Here is a 17,118-nt window from a genome sequence, read left to right on the forward strand (position 1 = left end):
TGACCTGAGTGCAAAAATGGAGGCTCTAGACCCTTCCAGAGCTGAGATATCGAAATTCAAAATTTCGACCCGAAAAAAAAACGACAGTGTTACCCCTTTCGTTTTTTTTCATTTTCGGGCGAAAAATTAAGTTTCTCCAATCTTCTCAAAACTCTGGATTCTGATAGATGGCCACGAGACTTTGACCTGAGTGCAAAAATGGAGGCTCTAGACCCTTCCAGAGCTGAGATATCGAAACTCAAAATTTCGACCCGAAAAAAAAAACGACAGTGTTACCCCTTACGTTTTTTTTCATTTTCGGGCCAAAAATTAAGTTTCTCCAATCTTCTCAAAACTCTGGATTATGATAGAGGGCTGTGAGACTTTAACCTGAGTGCAAAAATGGAGGCTCTAGACCCTTCCAGAGCTGAGATATCGAAACTCAAAATTTCGACCGAAAAAAAAAACGACAGTGTTACCCCTTACGTTTTTTTTCATTTTCGGGCCAAAAATTAAGTTTCTCCAATCTTCTCAAAACTCTGGATTATGATAGAGGGCTGTAAGACTTTGACCTGAGTGCAAAAATGGAGGCTCTAGACCCTTCCAGAGCTGAGATATCGAAATTCAAAATTTCGACCCGAAAAAAAAAAACCACAGTGTTACCCCTTTTGTTTTTTTTTCATTTTCGGGCGAAAAATTAAGTTTCTCCAATCTTCTCAAAACTCTGGATTATGATAGAGGGCTGTGAGACTTTGACCTGAGTGCAAAAATGGAGGCTCTAGACCCTTCCAGAGCTGAGATATTAAAATTCAAAATTTCGACCCGAAAAAAAAACGACAGTGTTACCCCTTTCGTTTTTTTTCATTTTCGGGCGAAAAATTAAGTTTCTCCAATCTTCTCAAAACTCTGGATTCTGATAGATGGCCACGAGACTTTGACCTGAGTGCAAAAATGGAGGCTCTAGACCCTTCCAGAGCTGAGATATCGAAACTCAAAATTTCGACCCGAAAAAAAAAAACGACAGTGTTACCCCTTACGTTTTTTTTCATTTTCGGGCCAAAAATTAAGTTTCTCCAATCTTCTCAAAACTCTGGATTATGATAGAGGGCTGTGAGACTTTAACCTGAGTGCAAAAATGGAGGCTCTAGACCCTTCCAGAGCTGAGATATCGAAAATCAAAATTTCGACCCGAAAAAAAAACGACAGTGTTACCCCTTACGTTTTTTTTCATTTTCGGGCCAAAAATTAAGTTTCTCCAATCTTCTCAAAACTCTGGATTATGATAGAGGGCTGTAAGACTTTGACCTGAGTGCAAAAATGGAGGCTCTAGACCCTTCCAGAGCTGAGATATCGAAATTCAAAATTTCGACCCGAAAAAAAAACGACAGTGTTACCCCTTTCGTTTTTTTTTCATTTTCGGGCGAAAAATTAAGTTTCTCCAATCTTCTCAAAACTCTGGATTCTGATAGATGGCCACGAGACTTTGACCTGAGTGCAAAAATGGAGGCTCTAGACCCTTCCAGAGCTGAGATATCGAAACTCAAAATTTCGACCCGAAAAAAAAACGACAGTGTTACCCCTTACGTTTTTTTTCATTTTGGGGCGAAAAATTAAGTTTCTCCAATCTTCTCAAAACTCTGGATTATGATAGAGGGCTGTGAGACTTTGACCTGAGTGCAAAAATGGAGGCTCTAGACCCTTCCAGAGCTGAGATATTAAAATTCAAAATTTCGACCCGAAAAAAAAAACGACAGTGTTACCCCTTTCGTCTTTTTCGTTTTTGGGCAAAAAATTAAGTTTCTCCAATCTTCTCAAAACTCTGGATTATGATAGAGGGCTGTGAGACTTTGACCTGAGTGCAAAAATGGAGGCTCTAGACCCTTCCAGAGCTGAGATATCGAAACTCAAAATTTCGACCCGAAAAAAAAACGACAGTGTTACCCCTTACGTTTTTTTTCATTTTCGGGCCAAAAATTAAGTTTCTCCAATCTTCTCAAAACTCTGGATTATGATAGAGGGCTGTAAGACTTTGACCTGAGTGCAAAAATGGAGGCTCTAGACCCTTCCAGAGCTGAGATATCGAAATTAAAAATTTCGACCCGAAAAAAAAACGACAGTGTTACCCCTTTCGTTTTTTTTCATTTTCGGGCGAAAAATTAAGTTTCTCCAATCTTCTCAAAACTCTGGATTCTGATAGATGGCCACGAGACTTTGACCTGAGTGCAAAAATGGAGGCTCTAGACCCTTCCAGAGCTGAGATATCGAAACTCAAAATTTCGACCCGAAAAAAAAACGACAGTGTTACCCCTTACGTTTTTTTTCATTTTCGGGCCAAAAATTAAGTTTCTCCAATCTTCTCAAAACTCTGGATTATGATAGAGGGCTGTGAGACTTTGACCTGAGTGCAAAAATGGAGGCTCTAGACCCTTCCAGAGCTGAGATATTAAAATTCAAAATTTCGACCCGAAAAAAAAACGACAGTGTTACCCCTTTCGTCTTTTTCGTTTTTGGGCAAAAAATTAAGTTTCTCCAATCTTCTCAAAACTCTGGATTATGATAGAGGGCTGTGAGACTTTGACCTGAGTGCAAAAATGGAGGCTCTAGACCCTTCCAGAGCTGAGATATCGAAACTCAAAATTTCGACCCGAAAAAAAAACGACAGTGTTACCCCTTACCTATTTTTTCGTTTTCGGGCCAAAAATTAAGTTTCTCCAATCTTCTCAAAACTCTGGATTATGATAGAGGGCTGTGAGACTTTGACCTGAGTGCAAAAATGGAGGCTCCAGACCCTTCCAGAGCTGAGATATCGAAACTCAAAATTTCGACCCGAAAAAAAAAACGACAGTGTTACCCCTTACGTTTTTTTTCATTTTCGGGCGAAAAATTAAGTTTCTCCAATCTTCTCAAAACTCTGGATTATGATAGAGGGCTGTGAGACTTTGACCTGAGTGCAAAAATGGAGGCTCTAGACCCTTCCAGAGCTGAGATATCGAAACTCAAAATTTCGACCCGTAAAAAAAACGACAGTGTTACCCCTTACGTTTTTTTTCATTTTCGGGCCAAAAATTAAGTTTCTCCAATCTTCTCAAAACTCTGGATTATGATAGAGGGCTGTAAGACTTTGACCTGAGTGCAAAAATGGAGGCTCTAGACCCTTCCAGAGCTGAGATATCAAAATTCAAAATTTCGACCCGAAAAAAAAACGACAGTGTTACCCCTTTCGTTTTTTTTCATTTTCGGGCGAAAAATTAAGTTTCTCCAATCTTCTCAAAACTCTGGATTCTGATAGATGGCCACGAGACTTTGACCTGAGTGCAAAAATGGAGGCTCTAGACCCTTCCAGAGCTGAGATATCGAAACTCAAAATTTCGACCCGAAAAAAAAAACGACAGTGTTACCCCTTACGTTTTTTTTCATTTTCGGGCCAAAAATTAAGTTTCTCCAATCTTCTCAAAACTCTGGATTATGATAGAGGGCTGTGAGACTTTAACCTGAGTGCAAAAATGGAGGCTCTAGACCCTTCCAGAGCTGAGATATATCGAAAATCAAAATTTCGACCCGAAAAAAAAACGACAGTGTTACCCCTTACGTTTTTTTTCATTTTCGGGCCAAAAATTAAGTTTCTCCAATCTTCTCAAAACTCTGGATTATGATAGAGGGCTGTAAGACTTTGACCTGAGTGCAAAAATGGAGGCTCTAGACCCTTCCAGAGCTGAGATATCGAAATTCAAAATTTCGACCCGAAAAAAAAAACGACAGTGTTACCCCTTTCGTTTTTTTTTCATTTTCGGGCGAAAAATTAAGTTTCTCCAATCTTCTCAAAACTCTGGATTCTGATAGATGGCCACGAGACTTTGACCTGAGTGCAAAAATGGAGGCTCTAGACCCTTCCAGAGCTGAGATATCGAAACTCAAAATTTCGACCCAAAAAAAAAACGACAGTGTTACCCCTTACGTTTTTTTTCATTTTCGGGCCAAAAATTAAGTTTCTCCAATCTTCTCAAAACTCTGGATTATGATAGAGGGCTGTGAGACTTTGACCTGAGTGCAAAAATGGAGGCTCTAGACCCTTCCAGAGCTGAGATATCGAAACTCAAAATTTCGACCCGAAAAAAAAACGACAGTGTTACCCCTTACGTTTTTTTTCATTTTCGGGCCAAAAATTAAGTTTCTCCAATCTTCTCAAAACTCTGGATTATGATAGAGGGCTGTAAGACTTTGACCTGAGTGCAAAAATGGAGGCTCTAGACCCTTCCAGAGCTGAGATATCGAAATTAAAAATTTCGACCCGAAAAAAAAACGACAGTGTTACCCCTTTCGTTTTTTTTCATTTTCGGGCGAAAAATTAAGTTTCTCCAATCTTCTCAAAACTCTGGATTCTGATAGATGGCCACGAGACTTTGACCTGAGTGCAAAAATGGAGGCTCTAGACCCTTCCAGAGCTGAGATATCGAAACTCAAAATTTCGACCCGAAAAAAAAACGACAGTGTTACCCCTTACGTTTTTTTTCATTTTCGGGCCAAAAATTAAGTTTCTCCAATCTTCTCAAAACTCTGGATTATGATAGAGGGCTGTGAGACTTTGACCTGAGTGCAAAAATGGAGGCTCTAGACCCTTCCAGAGCTGAGATATTAAAATTCAAAATTTCGACCCGAAAAAAAAACGACAGTGTTACCCCTTTCGTCTTTTTCGTTTTTGGGCAAAAAATTAAGTTTCTCCAATCTTCTCAAAACTCTGGATTATGATAGAGGGCTGTGAGACTTTGACCTGAGTGCAAAAATGGAGGCTCTAGACCCTTCCAGAGCTGAGATATCGAAACTCAAAATTTCGACCCGAAAAAAAAACGACAGTGTTACCCCTTACCTATTTTTTCGTTTTCGGGCCAAAAATTAAGTTTCTCCAATCTTCTCAAAACTCTGGATTATGATAGAGGGCTGTGAGACTTTGACCTGAGTGCAAAAATGGAGGCTCCAGACCCTTCCAGAGCTGAGATATCGAAACTCAAAATTTCGACCCGAAAAAAAAAACGACAGTGTTACCCCTTACGTTTTTTTTCATTTTCGGGCGAAAAATTAAGTTTCTCCAATCTTCTCAAAACTCTGGATTATGATAGAGGGCTGTGAGACTTTGACCTGAGTGCAAAAATGGAGGCTCTAGACCCTTCCAGAGCTGAGATATCGAAACTCAAAATTTCGACCCGTAAAAAAAACGACAGTGTTACCCCTTACGTTTTTTTTCATTTTCGGGCCAAAAATTAAGTTTCTCCAATCTTCTCAAAACTCTGGATTATGATAGAGGGCTGTAAGACTTTGACCTGAGTGCAAAAATGGAGGCTCTAGACCCTTCCAGAGCTGAGATATCAAAATTCAAAATTTCGACCCGAAAAAAAAACGACAGTGTTACCCCTTTCGTTTTTTTTCATTTTCGGGCGAAAAATTAAGTTTCTCCAATCTTCTCAAAACTCTGGATTCTGATAGATGGCCACGAGACTTTGACCTGAGTGCAAAAATGGAGGCTCTAGACCCTTCCAGAGCTGAGATATCGAAACTCAAAATTTCGACCCGAAAAAAAAAACGACAGTGTTACCCCTTACGTTTTTTTTCATTTTCGGGCCAAAAATTAAGTTTCTCCAATCTTCTCAAAACTCTGGATTATGATAGAGGGCTGTGAGACTTTAACCTGAGTGCAAAAATGGAGGCTCTAGACCCTTCCAGAGCTGAGATATATCGAAAATCAAAATTTCGACCCGAAAAAAAAACGACAGTGTTACCCCTTACGTTTTTTTTCATTTTCGGGCCAAAAATTAAGTTTCTCCAATCTTCTCAAAACTCTGGATTATGATAGAGGGCTGTAAGACTTTGACCTGAGTGCAAAAATGGAGGCTCTAGACCCTTCCAGAGCTGAGATATCGAAATTCAAAATTTCGACCCGAAAAAAAAAACGACAGTGTTACCCCTTTCGTTTTTTTTTCATTTTCGGGCGAAAAATTAAGTTTCTCCAATCTTCTCAAAACTCTGGATTCTGATAGATGGCCACGAGACTTTGACCTGAGTGCAAAAATGGAGGCTCTAGACCCTTCCAGAGCTGAGATATCGAAACTCAAAATTTCGACCCAAAAAAAAAACGACAGTGTTACCCCTTACGTTTTTTTTCATTTTCGGGCCAAAAATTAAGTTTCTCCAATCTTCTCAAAACTCTGGATTATGATAGAGGGCTGTGAGACTTTGACCTGAGTGCAAAAATGGAGGCTCTAGACCCTTCCAGAGCTGAGATATTAAAATTCAAAATTTCGACCCGAAAAAAAAAACGACAGTGTTACCCCTTTCGTCTTTTTAGTTTTTGGGCAAAAAATTAAGTTTCTCCAATCTTCTCAAAACTCTGGATTATGATAGAGGGCTGTGAGACTTTGACCTGAGTGCAAAAATGGAGGCTCTAGACCCTTCCAGAGCTGAGATATCGAAACTCAAAATTTCGACCCGAAAAAAAAACGACAGTGTTACCCCTTACGTTTTTTTTTCATTTTCGGGCCAAAAATTAAGTTTCTCCAATCTTCTCAAAACTCTGGATTATGATAGAGGGCTGTAAGACTTTGACCTGAGTGCAAAAATGGAGGCTCTAGACCCTTCCAGAGCTGAGATATCGAAATTCAAAATTTCGACCCGAAAAAAAAACGACAGTGTTACCCCTTTCGTTTTTTTTTCATTTTCGGGCGAAAAATTAAGTTTCTCCAATCTTCTCAAAACTCTGGATTCTGATAGATGGCCACGAGACTTTGACCTGAGTGCAAAAATGGAGGCTCTAGACCCTTCCAGAGCTGAGATATCGAAACTCAAAATTTCGACCCGAAAAAAAAACGACAGTGTTACCCCTTACGTTTTTTTTCATTTTCGGGCCAAAAATTAAGTTTCTCCAATCTTCTCAAAACTCTGGATTATGATAGAGGGCTGTGAGACTTTGACCTGAGTGCAAAAATGGAGGCTCTAGACCCTTCCAGAGCTGAGATATCGAAATTCAAAATTTCGACCCGAAAAAAAAACGACAGTGTTACCCCTTTCGTCTTTTTCGTTTTTGGGCAAAAAATTAAGTTTCTCCAATCTTCTCAAAACTCTGGATTATGATAGAGGGCTGTGAGACTTTGACCTGAGTGCAAAAATGGAGGCTCTAGACCCTTCCAGAGCTGAGATATCGAAACTCAAAATTTTGACCCGAAAAAAAAACGACAGTGTTACCCCTTACGTTTTTTTTTCATTTTCGGGCCAAAAATTAAGTTTCTCCAATCTTCTCAAAACTCTGGATTATGATAGAGGGCTGTGAGACTTTGACCTGAGTGCAAAAATGGAGGCTCTAGACCCTTCCAGAGCTGAGATATCGAAACTCAAAATTTCGACCCGAAAAAAAAAACGACAGTGTTACCCCTTACGTTTTTTTTCATTTTCGGGCCAAAAATTAAGTTTCTCCAATCTTCTCAAAACTCTGGATTATGATAGAGGGCTGTGAGACTTTAACCTGAGTGCAAAAATGGAGGCTCTAGACCCTTCCAGAGCTGAGATATCGAAAATCAAAATTTCGACCCGAAAAAAAAACGACAGTGTTACCCCTTACGTTTTTTTCATTTTCGGGCCAAAAATTAAGTTTCTCCAATCTTCTCAAAACTCTGGATTATGATAGAGGGCTGTGAGACTTTGACCTGAGTGCAAAAATGGAGGCTCTAGACCCTTCCAGAGCTGAGATATCGAAATTCAAAATTTCGACCCGAAAAAAAAACGACAGTGTTACCCCTTTCGTCTTTTTCGTTTTTGGGCAAAAAATTAAGTTTCTCCAATCTTCTCAAAACTCTGGATTATGATAGAGGGCTGTGAGACTTTGACTTGAGTGCAAAAATGGAGGCTCTAGACCCTTCCAGAGCTGAGATATCGAAACTCAAAATTTCGACCCGAAAAAAAAACGACAGTGTTACCCCTTACGTTTTTTTTCATTTTCGGGCCAAAAATTAAGTTTCTCCAATCTTCTCAAAACTCTGGATTATGATAGAGGGCTGTAAGACTTTGACCTGAGTGCAAAAATGGAGGCTCTAGACCCTTCCAGAGCTGAGATATCGAAATTCAAAATTTCGACCCGAAAAAAAAACGACAGTGTTACCCCTTTCGTTTTTTTTCATTTTCGGGCGAAAAATTAAGTTTCTCCAATCTTCTCAAAACTCTGGATTCTGATAGATGGCCACGAGACTTTGACCTGAGTGCAAAAATGGAGGCTCTAGACCCTTCCAGAGCTGAGATATCGAAACTCAAAATTTCGACCCGAAAAAAAAACGACAGTGTTACCCCTTACGTTTTTTTTTCATTTTCGGGCCAAAAATTAAGTTTCTCCAATCTTCTCAAAACTCTGGATTATGATAGAGGGCTGTGAGACTTTGACCTGAGTGCAAAAATGGAGGCTCTAGACCCTTCCAGAGCTGAGATATTAAAATTCAAAATTTCGACCCGAAAAAAAAACGACAGTGTTACCCCTTTCGTTTTTTTTCATTTTCGGGCGAAAAATTAAGTTTCTCCAATCTTCTCAAAACTCTGGATTCTGATAGATGGCCACGAGACTTTGACCTGAGTGCAAAAATGGAGGCTCTAGACCCTTCCAGAGCTGAGATATCGAAACTCAAAATTTCGACCCGAAAAAAAAACGACAGTGTTACCCCTTTCGTCTTTTTCGTTTTTGGGCAAAAAATTAAGTTTCTCCAATCTTCTCAAAACTCTGGATTATGATAGAGGGCTGTGAGACTTTGACCTGAGTGCAAAAATGGAGGCTCTAGACCCTTCCAGAGCTGAGATATCGAAACTCAAAATTTCGACCCGAAAAAAAAACGACAGTGTTACCCCTTACGTTTTTTTTTCATTTTCGGGCCAAAAATTAAGTTTCTCCAATCTTCTCAAAACTCTGGATTATGATAGAGGGCTGTGAGACTTTGACCTGAGTGCAAAAATGGAGGCTCTAGACCCTTCCAGAGCTGAGATATCGAAACTCAAAATTTCGACCCGAAAAAAAAACGACAGTGTTACCCCTTACGTTTTTTTTTCATTTTCGGGCCAAAAATTAAGTTTCTCCAATCTTCTCAAAACTCTGGATTATGATAGAGGGCTGTGAGACTTTGACCTGAGTGCAAAAATGGAGGCTCTAGACCCTTCCAGAGCTGAGATATTAAAATTCAAAATTTCGACCCGAAAAAAAAAACGACAGTGTTACCCCTTTCGTCTTTTTCGTTTTTGGGCAAAAAATTAAGTTTCTCCAATCTTCTCAAAACTCTGGATTATGATAGAGGGCTGTGAGACTTTGACTTGAGTGCAAAAATGGAGGCTCTAGACCCTTCCAGAGCTGAGATATCGAAACTCAAAATTTCGACCCGAAAAAAAAACGACAGTGTTACCCCTTACGTTTTTTTTCATTTTCGGGCCAAAAATTAAGTTTCTCCAATCTTCTCAAAACTCTGGATTATGATAGAGGGCTGTAAGACTTTGACCTGAGTGCAAAAATGGAGGCTCTAGACCCTTCCAGAGCTGAGATATCGAAATTCAAAATTTCGACCCGAAAAAAAAACGACAGTGTTACCCCTTTCGTTTTTTTTCATTTTCGGGCGAAAAATTAAGTTTCTCCAATCTTCTCAAAACTCTGGATTCTGATAGATGGCCACGAGACTTTGACCTGAGTGCAAAAATGGAGGCTCTAGACCCTTCCAGAGCTGAGATATCGAAACTCAAAATTTCGACCCGAAAAAAAAACGACAGTGTTACCCCTTACGTTTTTTTTCATTTTCGGGCCAAAAATTAAGTTTCTCCAATCTTCTCAAAACTCTGGATTATGATAGAGGGCTGTGAGACTTTGACCTGAGTGCAAAAATGGAGGCTCTAGACCCTTCCAGAGCTGAGATATTAAAATTCAAAATTTCGACCCGAAAAAAAAACGACAGTGTTACCCCTTTCGTCTTTTTCGTTTTTGGGCAAAAAATTAAGTTTCTCCAATCTTCTCAAAACTCTGGATTATGATAGAGGGCTGTGAGACTTTGACCTGAGTGCAAAAATGGAGGCTCTAGACCCTTCCAGAGCTGAGATATCGAAACTCAAAATTTCGACCCGAAAAAAAAACGACAGTGTTACCCCTTACGTTTTTTTTTCATTTTCGGGCCAAAAATTAAGTTTCTCCAATCTTCTCAAAACTCTGGATTATGATAGAGGGCTGTAAGACTTTGACCTGAGTGCAAAAATGGAGGCTCTAGACCCTTCCAGAGCTGAGATATCGAAATTCAAAATTTCGACCCGAAAAAAAAACGACAGTGTTACCCCTTTCGTTTTTTTTCATTTTCGGGCGAAAAATTAAGTTTCTCCAATCTTCTCAAAACTCTGGATTCTGATAGATGGCCACGAGACTTTGACCTGAGTGCAAAAATGGAGGCTCTAGACCCTTCCAGAGCTGAGATATCGAAACTAAAAATTTCGACCCGAAAAAAAAACGACAGTGTTACCCCTTACGTTTTTTTTCATTTTCGGGCCAAAAATTAAGTTTCTCCAATCTTCTCAAAACTCTGGATTATGATAGAGGGCTGTGAGACTTTGACCTGAGTGCAAAAATAGAGGCTCTAGACCCTTCCAGAGCTGAGATATCAAAATTCAAAATTTCGACCCGAAAAAAAAACCGACAGTGTTACCCCTTACCTATTTTTTCATTTTTGGGCCAAAAATTAAGTTTCTCCAATCTTCTCAAAACTCTGGATTGTGATAGAGGGCTGTGAGACTTTGACCTGAGTGCAAAAATGGAGGCTCTAGACCCTTCCAGAGCTGAGATATCGAAACTCAAAATTTCGACCCGAAAAAAAAACGACAGTGTTACCCCTTACGTTTTTTTTCATTTTCGGGCGAAAAATTAAGTTTCTCCAATCTTCTCAAAACTCTGGATTATGATAGAGGGCTGTGAGACTTTGACCTGAGTGCAAAAATGGAGGCTCTAGACCCTTCCAGAGCTGAGATATCAAAATTCAAAATTTCAACCCAAAAAAAAAACGACAGTGTTACCCCTTTCGTTTTTTTTCATTTTCGGGCCAAAAATTAAGTTTCTCCAATCTTCTCAAAACTCTGGATTCTGATAGATGGCCACGAGACTTTGACCTGAGTGCAAAAATGGAGGCTCTAGACCCTTCCAGAGCTGAGATATCGAAATTCAAAATTTCGACCCGAAAAAAAAACGACAGTGTTACCCCTTTCGTTTTTTTCGTTTTTGGGCGAAAAATTAAGTTTCTCCAATCTTCTCAAAACTCTGGATTATGATAGAGGGCTGTGAGACTTTGACCTGAGTGCAAAAATGGAGGCTCTAGACCCTTCCAGAGCTGAGATATCGAAACTCAAAATTTCAACACAAAAAAAAAACGACAGTGTTACCCCTTTCGTTTTTTTTCGTTTTCGGGCGAAAAATTAAGTTTCTCCAATCTTCTCAAAACTCTGGATTATGATAGATGGCCACGAGACTTTGACCTGAGTGCAAAAATGGAGGCTCTAGACCCTTCCAGAGCTGAGATATCGAAATTCAAAATTTCGACCCGAAAAAAAAACGACAGTGTTACCCCTTTCGTTTTTTTTCATTTTCGGGCGAAAAATTAAGTTTCTCCAATCTTCTCAAAACTCTGGATTCTGATAGATGGCCACGAGACTTTGACCTGAGTGCAAAAATGGAGGCTCTAGACCCTTCCAGAGCTGAGATATCGAAACTCAAAATTTCGACCCGAAAAAAAAAACGACAGTGTTACCCCTTACGTTTTTTTTTCATTTTCGGGCCAAAAATTAAGTTTCTCCAATCTTCTCAAAACTCTGGATTATGATAGAGGGCTGTGAGACTTTAACCTGAGTGCAAAAATGGAGGCTCTAGACCCTTCCAGAGCTGAGATATCGAAACTCAAAATTTCGACCCGAAAAAAAAAACGACAGTGTTACCCCTTACGTTTTTTTTCATTTTCGGGTCAAAAATTAAGTGTCTCCAATCTTCTCAAAACTCTGGATTATGATAGAGGGCTGTAAGACTTTGACCTGAGTGCAAAAATGGAGGCTCTAGACCCTTTCAGAGCTGAGATATCGAAATTCAAAATTTCGACCCGAAAAAAAAACGACAGTGTTACCCCTTACGTTTTTTTTCATTTTCGGGCCAAAAATTAAGTTTCTCCAATCTTCTCAAAACTCTGGATTATGATAGAGGGCTGTGAGACTTTGACCTGAGTGCAAAAATGGAGGCTCTAGACCCTTCCAGAGCTGAGATATCAAAATTCAAAATTTCGACCCGAAAAAAAAAACGACAGTGTTACCCCTTACCTATTTTTTCATTTTCGGGCCAAAAATTAAGTTTCTCCAATCTTCTCAAAACTCTGGATTATGATAGAGGGCTGTGAGACTTTGACCTGAGTGCAAAAATGGAGGCTCTAGACCCTTCCAGAGCTGAGATATCGAAACTCAAAATTTCGACCAGAAAAAAAAACGACAGTGTTACCCCTTACGTTTTTTTGGGGGGGGGCGAAAAATTAAGTATCCCCAATCTTCTTGAAAGTCTGGATTCTGATAGAGGGCCATGAGACTTACACCTGACTGCAAAAATGGAGGCTCTAGACCCTCCCAGAGCTGAGATATCGAAAATCAAATTTGACCCGAAAAAAAAAACGACAGTGTTACCCCTTACGTTTTTTTTGGGGGGGCGAAAAATTAAGTATCCCCAATCTTCTTGAAAGTCTGGATTCTGATAGAGGGCCATGAGACTTACACCTGACTGCAAAAATGGAGGCTCTAGACCCTTCCAGAGCTGAGATATCGAAACTCAAAATTTCGACCAGAAAAAAAAACGACAGTGTTACCCCTTACGTTTTTTTTGGGGGGGGGGGGGCGAAAAATTAAGTATCCCCAATCTTCTTGAAAGTCTGGATTCTGATAGAGGGCCATGAGACTTACACCTGACTGCAAAAATGGAGGCTCTAGTCCCTTCCAGAGCTGAGATATCGAAACTCAAAGTTTCGACCAGAAAAAAAAACGACAGTGTTACCCCTTACGTTTTTTTTTTTTCGGGTGAAAAATTAAGTTTCTCCAATCTTCTCAAAACTCTGGATTATGATAGAGGGCTGTGAGACTTTGACCTGAGTGCAAAAATTGAGGATCTAGACCCCTCCAGAGCTGAGATATCGAAAATCAAAATTTCGACCAGAAAAAAAAAACGACAGTGTTACCCCTTACTTTTTTTTTTTGGGGCGAAAAATTAAGTATCCCCAATCTTCTTGAAAGTCTGGATTCTGATAGAGGGTCATGAGACTTACACCAGACTGCAAAAATGGAGGCTCTAGACCCTTCCAGAGCTGAGATATCGAAACTCAAAATTTCGACCAGAAAAAAAAACGACAATGTTACCCCTTACGTTTTTTTTGGGGGGGGGGCGAAAAATTAAGTATCCCCAATCTTCTTGAAAGTCTGGATTCTGATAGAGGGCCATGAGACTTACACCTGACTGCAAAAATGGAGGCTCTAGACCCTCCCAGAGCTGAGATATCGAAAATCAAAATTTCGACCAGAAAAAAAAAACGACAGTGTTACCCCTTACGTTTTTTTTGGGGGGGCGAAAAATTAAGTATCCCCAATCTTCTTGAAAGTCTGGATTCTGATAGAGGGCCATGAGACTTACACCTGACTGCAAAAATGGAGGCTCTAGACCCTTCCAGAGCTGAGATATCGAAACTCAAAATTTCGACCAGAAAAAAAAACGACAGTGTTACCCCTTACGTTTTTTTTTGGGGGGGGGGGGCGAAAAATTAAGTATCCCCAATCTTCTTGAAAGTCTGGATTCTGATAGAGGGCCATGAGACTTACACCTGACTGCAAAAATGGAGGCTCTAGTCCCTTCCAGAGCTGAGATATCGAAACTCAAAGTTTCGACCAGAAAAAAAAACGACAGTGTTACCCCTTACGTTTTTTTTTTCGGGTGAAAAATTAAGTTTCTCCAATCTTCTCAAAACTCTGGATTATGATAGAGGGCTGTGAGACTTTGACCTGAGTGCAAAAATTGAGGATCTAGACCCCTCCAGAGCTGAGATATCGAAAATCAAAATTTCGACCAGAAAAAAAAAACGACAGTGTTACCCCTTACTTTTTTTTTTGGGGCGAAAAATTAAGTATCCCCAATCTTCTTGAAAGTCTGGATTCTGATAGAGGGTCATGAGACTTACACCAGACTGCAAAAATGGAGGCTCTAGACCCTTCCAGAGCTGAGATATCGAAACTCAAAATTTCGACCAGAAAAAAAAACGACAATGTTACCCCTTACGTTTTTTTTGGGGGGGGGGCGAAAAATTAAGTATCCCCAATCTTCTTGAAAGTCTGGATTCTGATAGAGGGCCATGAGACTTACACCTGACTGCAAAAATGGAGGCTCTAGACCCTCCCAGAGCTGAGATATCGAAAATCAAAATTTCGACCAGAAAAAAAAAACGACAGTGTTACCCCTTACGTTTTTTTTGGGGGGGCGAAAAATTAAGTATCCCCAATCTTCTTGAAAGTCTGGATTCTGATAGAGGGCCATGAGACTTACACCTGACTGCAAAAATGGAGGCTCTAGACCCTCCCAGAGCTGAGATATCGAAAATCAAATTTTCGACCAGAAAAAAAAACGACAGCGTTACCCCTTCAGGTTTTTTTTTTTTCGGGTGAAAAATTAAGTATCCCCAATCTTCTTGAAAGTCTGGATTCTGAAAGAGGGCCATGAGACTTACATCTGACTGCAAAAATGGAGGCTGTAGACCCTCCCAGAGCTGAGATATCGAAAATCAAAATTTCGACCAGAAAAAAAAACGACAGTGTTACCCCTTACGTTTTTTTTTTGGGGGGGGGGGGGGGGCGAAAAATTAAGTATCCCCAATCTTCTTGAAAGTCTGGATTCTGATAGAGGGCCATGAGACTTACACCTGACTGCAAAAATGGAGGCTCTAGTCCCTTCCAGAGCTGAGATATCGAAACTCAAAATTTCGACCAGAAAAAAAAACGACAGTGTTACCCCTTACGTTTTTTTTTTTTCGGGTGAAAAATTAAGTATCCCCAATCTTCTCAAAACTCTGGATTCTGATAGAGGGCCATGAGACTTACACCTGACTGCAAAAATGGAGGCTCTAGACCCTTCCAGAGCTGAGATATCGAAACTCAAAATTTCGACCCGAAAAAAAAACCGACAGTGTTACCCCTTACGTCTTTTTTTTTCGTTTTCGGGCGAAAAATTAAGTTTCTCCAATCTTCTCAAAACTCTGGATTATGATAGAGGGCTGTGAGACTTTGACCTGAGTGCAAAAATTGAGGATCTAGACCCTTCCAGAGCTGAGATATCGAAATTCAAAATTTCGACCCGAAAAAAAAAACGACAGTGTTACCCCTTACGTTTTTTTTGGGGGGGCGAAAAATTAAGTATCCCCAATCTTCTTGAAAGTCTGGATTATGATAGAGGGCTGTGAGACTTTGACCTGAGTGCAAAAATTGAGGATCTAGACCCTTCCAGAGCTGAGATATCGAAACTCAAAATTTCGACCAGAAAAAAGAACGACAGTGTTACCCCTTACGTTTTTTTTTTGGGCGAAAAATTAAGTATCCCCAATCTTCTTGAAAGTCTGGATTCTGATAGAGGGCCATGAGACTTACACCTGACTGCAAAAATGGAGGCTCTAGTCCCTTCCAGAGCTGAGATATCGAAACTCCAAATGTTGACCAGAAAAAAAACGACAGTGTCACCCCTTAGGTTTTTCTTTGGGGGGCGAAAAATTAAGTATCCCCAATCTTCTCAAAACTCTGGATTCTGATAGAGGGCTGTGAGACTTTGACCTGACTGCAAAAATGGAGGCTCTAGTCCCTTCCAGAGCTGAGATATCGAAACTCAAAATTTCGACCAGAAAAAAAACGACAGTGTTACCCCTTACGTTTTTTTTTGGGGGGCGAAAAATTAAGTATCCCCAATCTTCTCAAAACTCTGAATTCTGATAGAGGGTCATGAGACTTACACCTGACTGCAAAAATGGAGGCTCTAGTCCCTTCCAGAGCTGAGATATCGAAACTCAAAATTTCGACCAGAAAAAAAACGACAGTGTTACCCCTTACGTTTTTTTTTTGGGGGGCGAAAAATTAAGTATCCCCAATCTTCTCAAAACTCTGGATTATGATAGAGGGCCATGAGACTTACACCTGACTGCAAAAATAGAGGCTCTAGACCCTTCCAGAGCTGAGATATTGAGATCTCACGTAGTATTTATGCCATTATAAAAATATTGGGTTCGTGGACGGTGGAATTATGGGATGGCGCTTGGTGCTACGGACTATAAGTCGCATCGGTCAAAAGATACGATATTTAGAGGAAAAAAACATATATAAGTCGCACCGGACTATAAGTACAAGTCATTAAACTGTAAGGAAGGGATGATAATTTGGTGGATGATTTAAAAAATATTTGTTAATCAGAGTTCCTATAGCAGCACGAATGCAACAGGAAAATGTTCCTAAGGGACGCATTAGTTCTTTGGGAATCACACTAGTGGATAGTGTCCCTATAAAGCGTTGCCTATGCCTGTGCTTTGTGTTTAGCTGAGCCAGAGACCTACCGTAGAGGAGCTCAGAGAGGCCAAAATCCTCATCCGCTTCAGCGATTACGTGGAAGTGGCCGAAGCTCAGGATTACGACCGGCGAGCGGACAAACCCTGGACGAGACTCACCGCTGCCGATAAGGTTCATCCGCATCATCACACTGCACATCACACGCTTTCTGCCAATGTGGCGACGAGGCCGAGGGCCGCGAGAATCCGGTCTCGCATCTCAGTGGAGGGAGAGAGAGGACCAGGCCTGCACACTTGTGTTTTATCATGTGACAGCAGTCGGCCGTGAGGGGCTGCTGACTTTTACTTTCATTTTGTATTTCTTTATTTTACGTTATTTAAGTATTTAAATGTTATAACTTTGTTAGTCAAGTCTTGGTTTAACATTTAAACATGTCTGTGTCTCTCACAGGCTGCCATACGCAAAGAACTCAATGAGTTCAAAAGCACAGAGATGGAGGTGCATGAGTCGAGTCGACATCTAACCAGGTGACCACACAAAATAAACAACACA

General features: G+C 40.2%; 1 protein-coding gene across 8 annotated transcripts in view; it reads left to right on the forward strand.

Moving 5' to 3' along the window:
• phactr1 (phosphatase and actin regulator 1) overlaps nucleotides 1-17,118 on the forward strand; it is a 68,336-nt gene that overhangs the window by 47,878 nt on the left and 3,340 nt on the right. For 4 of the 8 annotated variants that reach the window (XM_039690075.2, XM_039690076.2, XM_039690071.2 and 1 more), the window contains exon 11: nucleotides 16,597-17,000. In XM_039690075.2, the coding sequence (XP_039546009.2) occupies nucleotides 16,597-16,893 (297 nt within the window). In that variant the 3' untranslated portion in view covers nucleotides 16,894-17,000. The other 4 variants (XM_089118963.1, XM_089118961.1, XM_089118962.1 and 1 more) reach the window with 2 other exon arrangements.

Source organism: Pimephales promelas, chromosome 13, assembly GCF_988280905.1.
Source record: "Pimephales promelas chromosome 13, fPimPro1.hap1.1, whole genome shotgun sequence".
Classification (NCBI taxonomy): domain Eukaryota; kingdom Metazoa; phylum Chordata; class Actinopteri; order Cypriniformes; family Leuciscidae; genus Pimephales; species Pimephales promelas.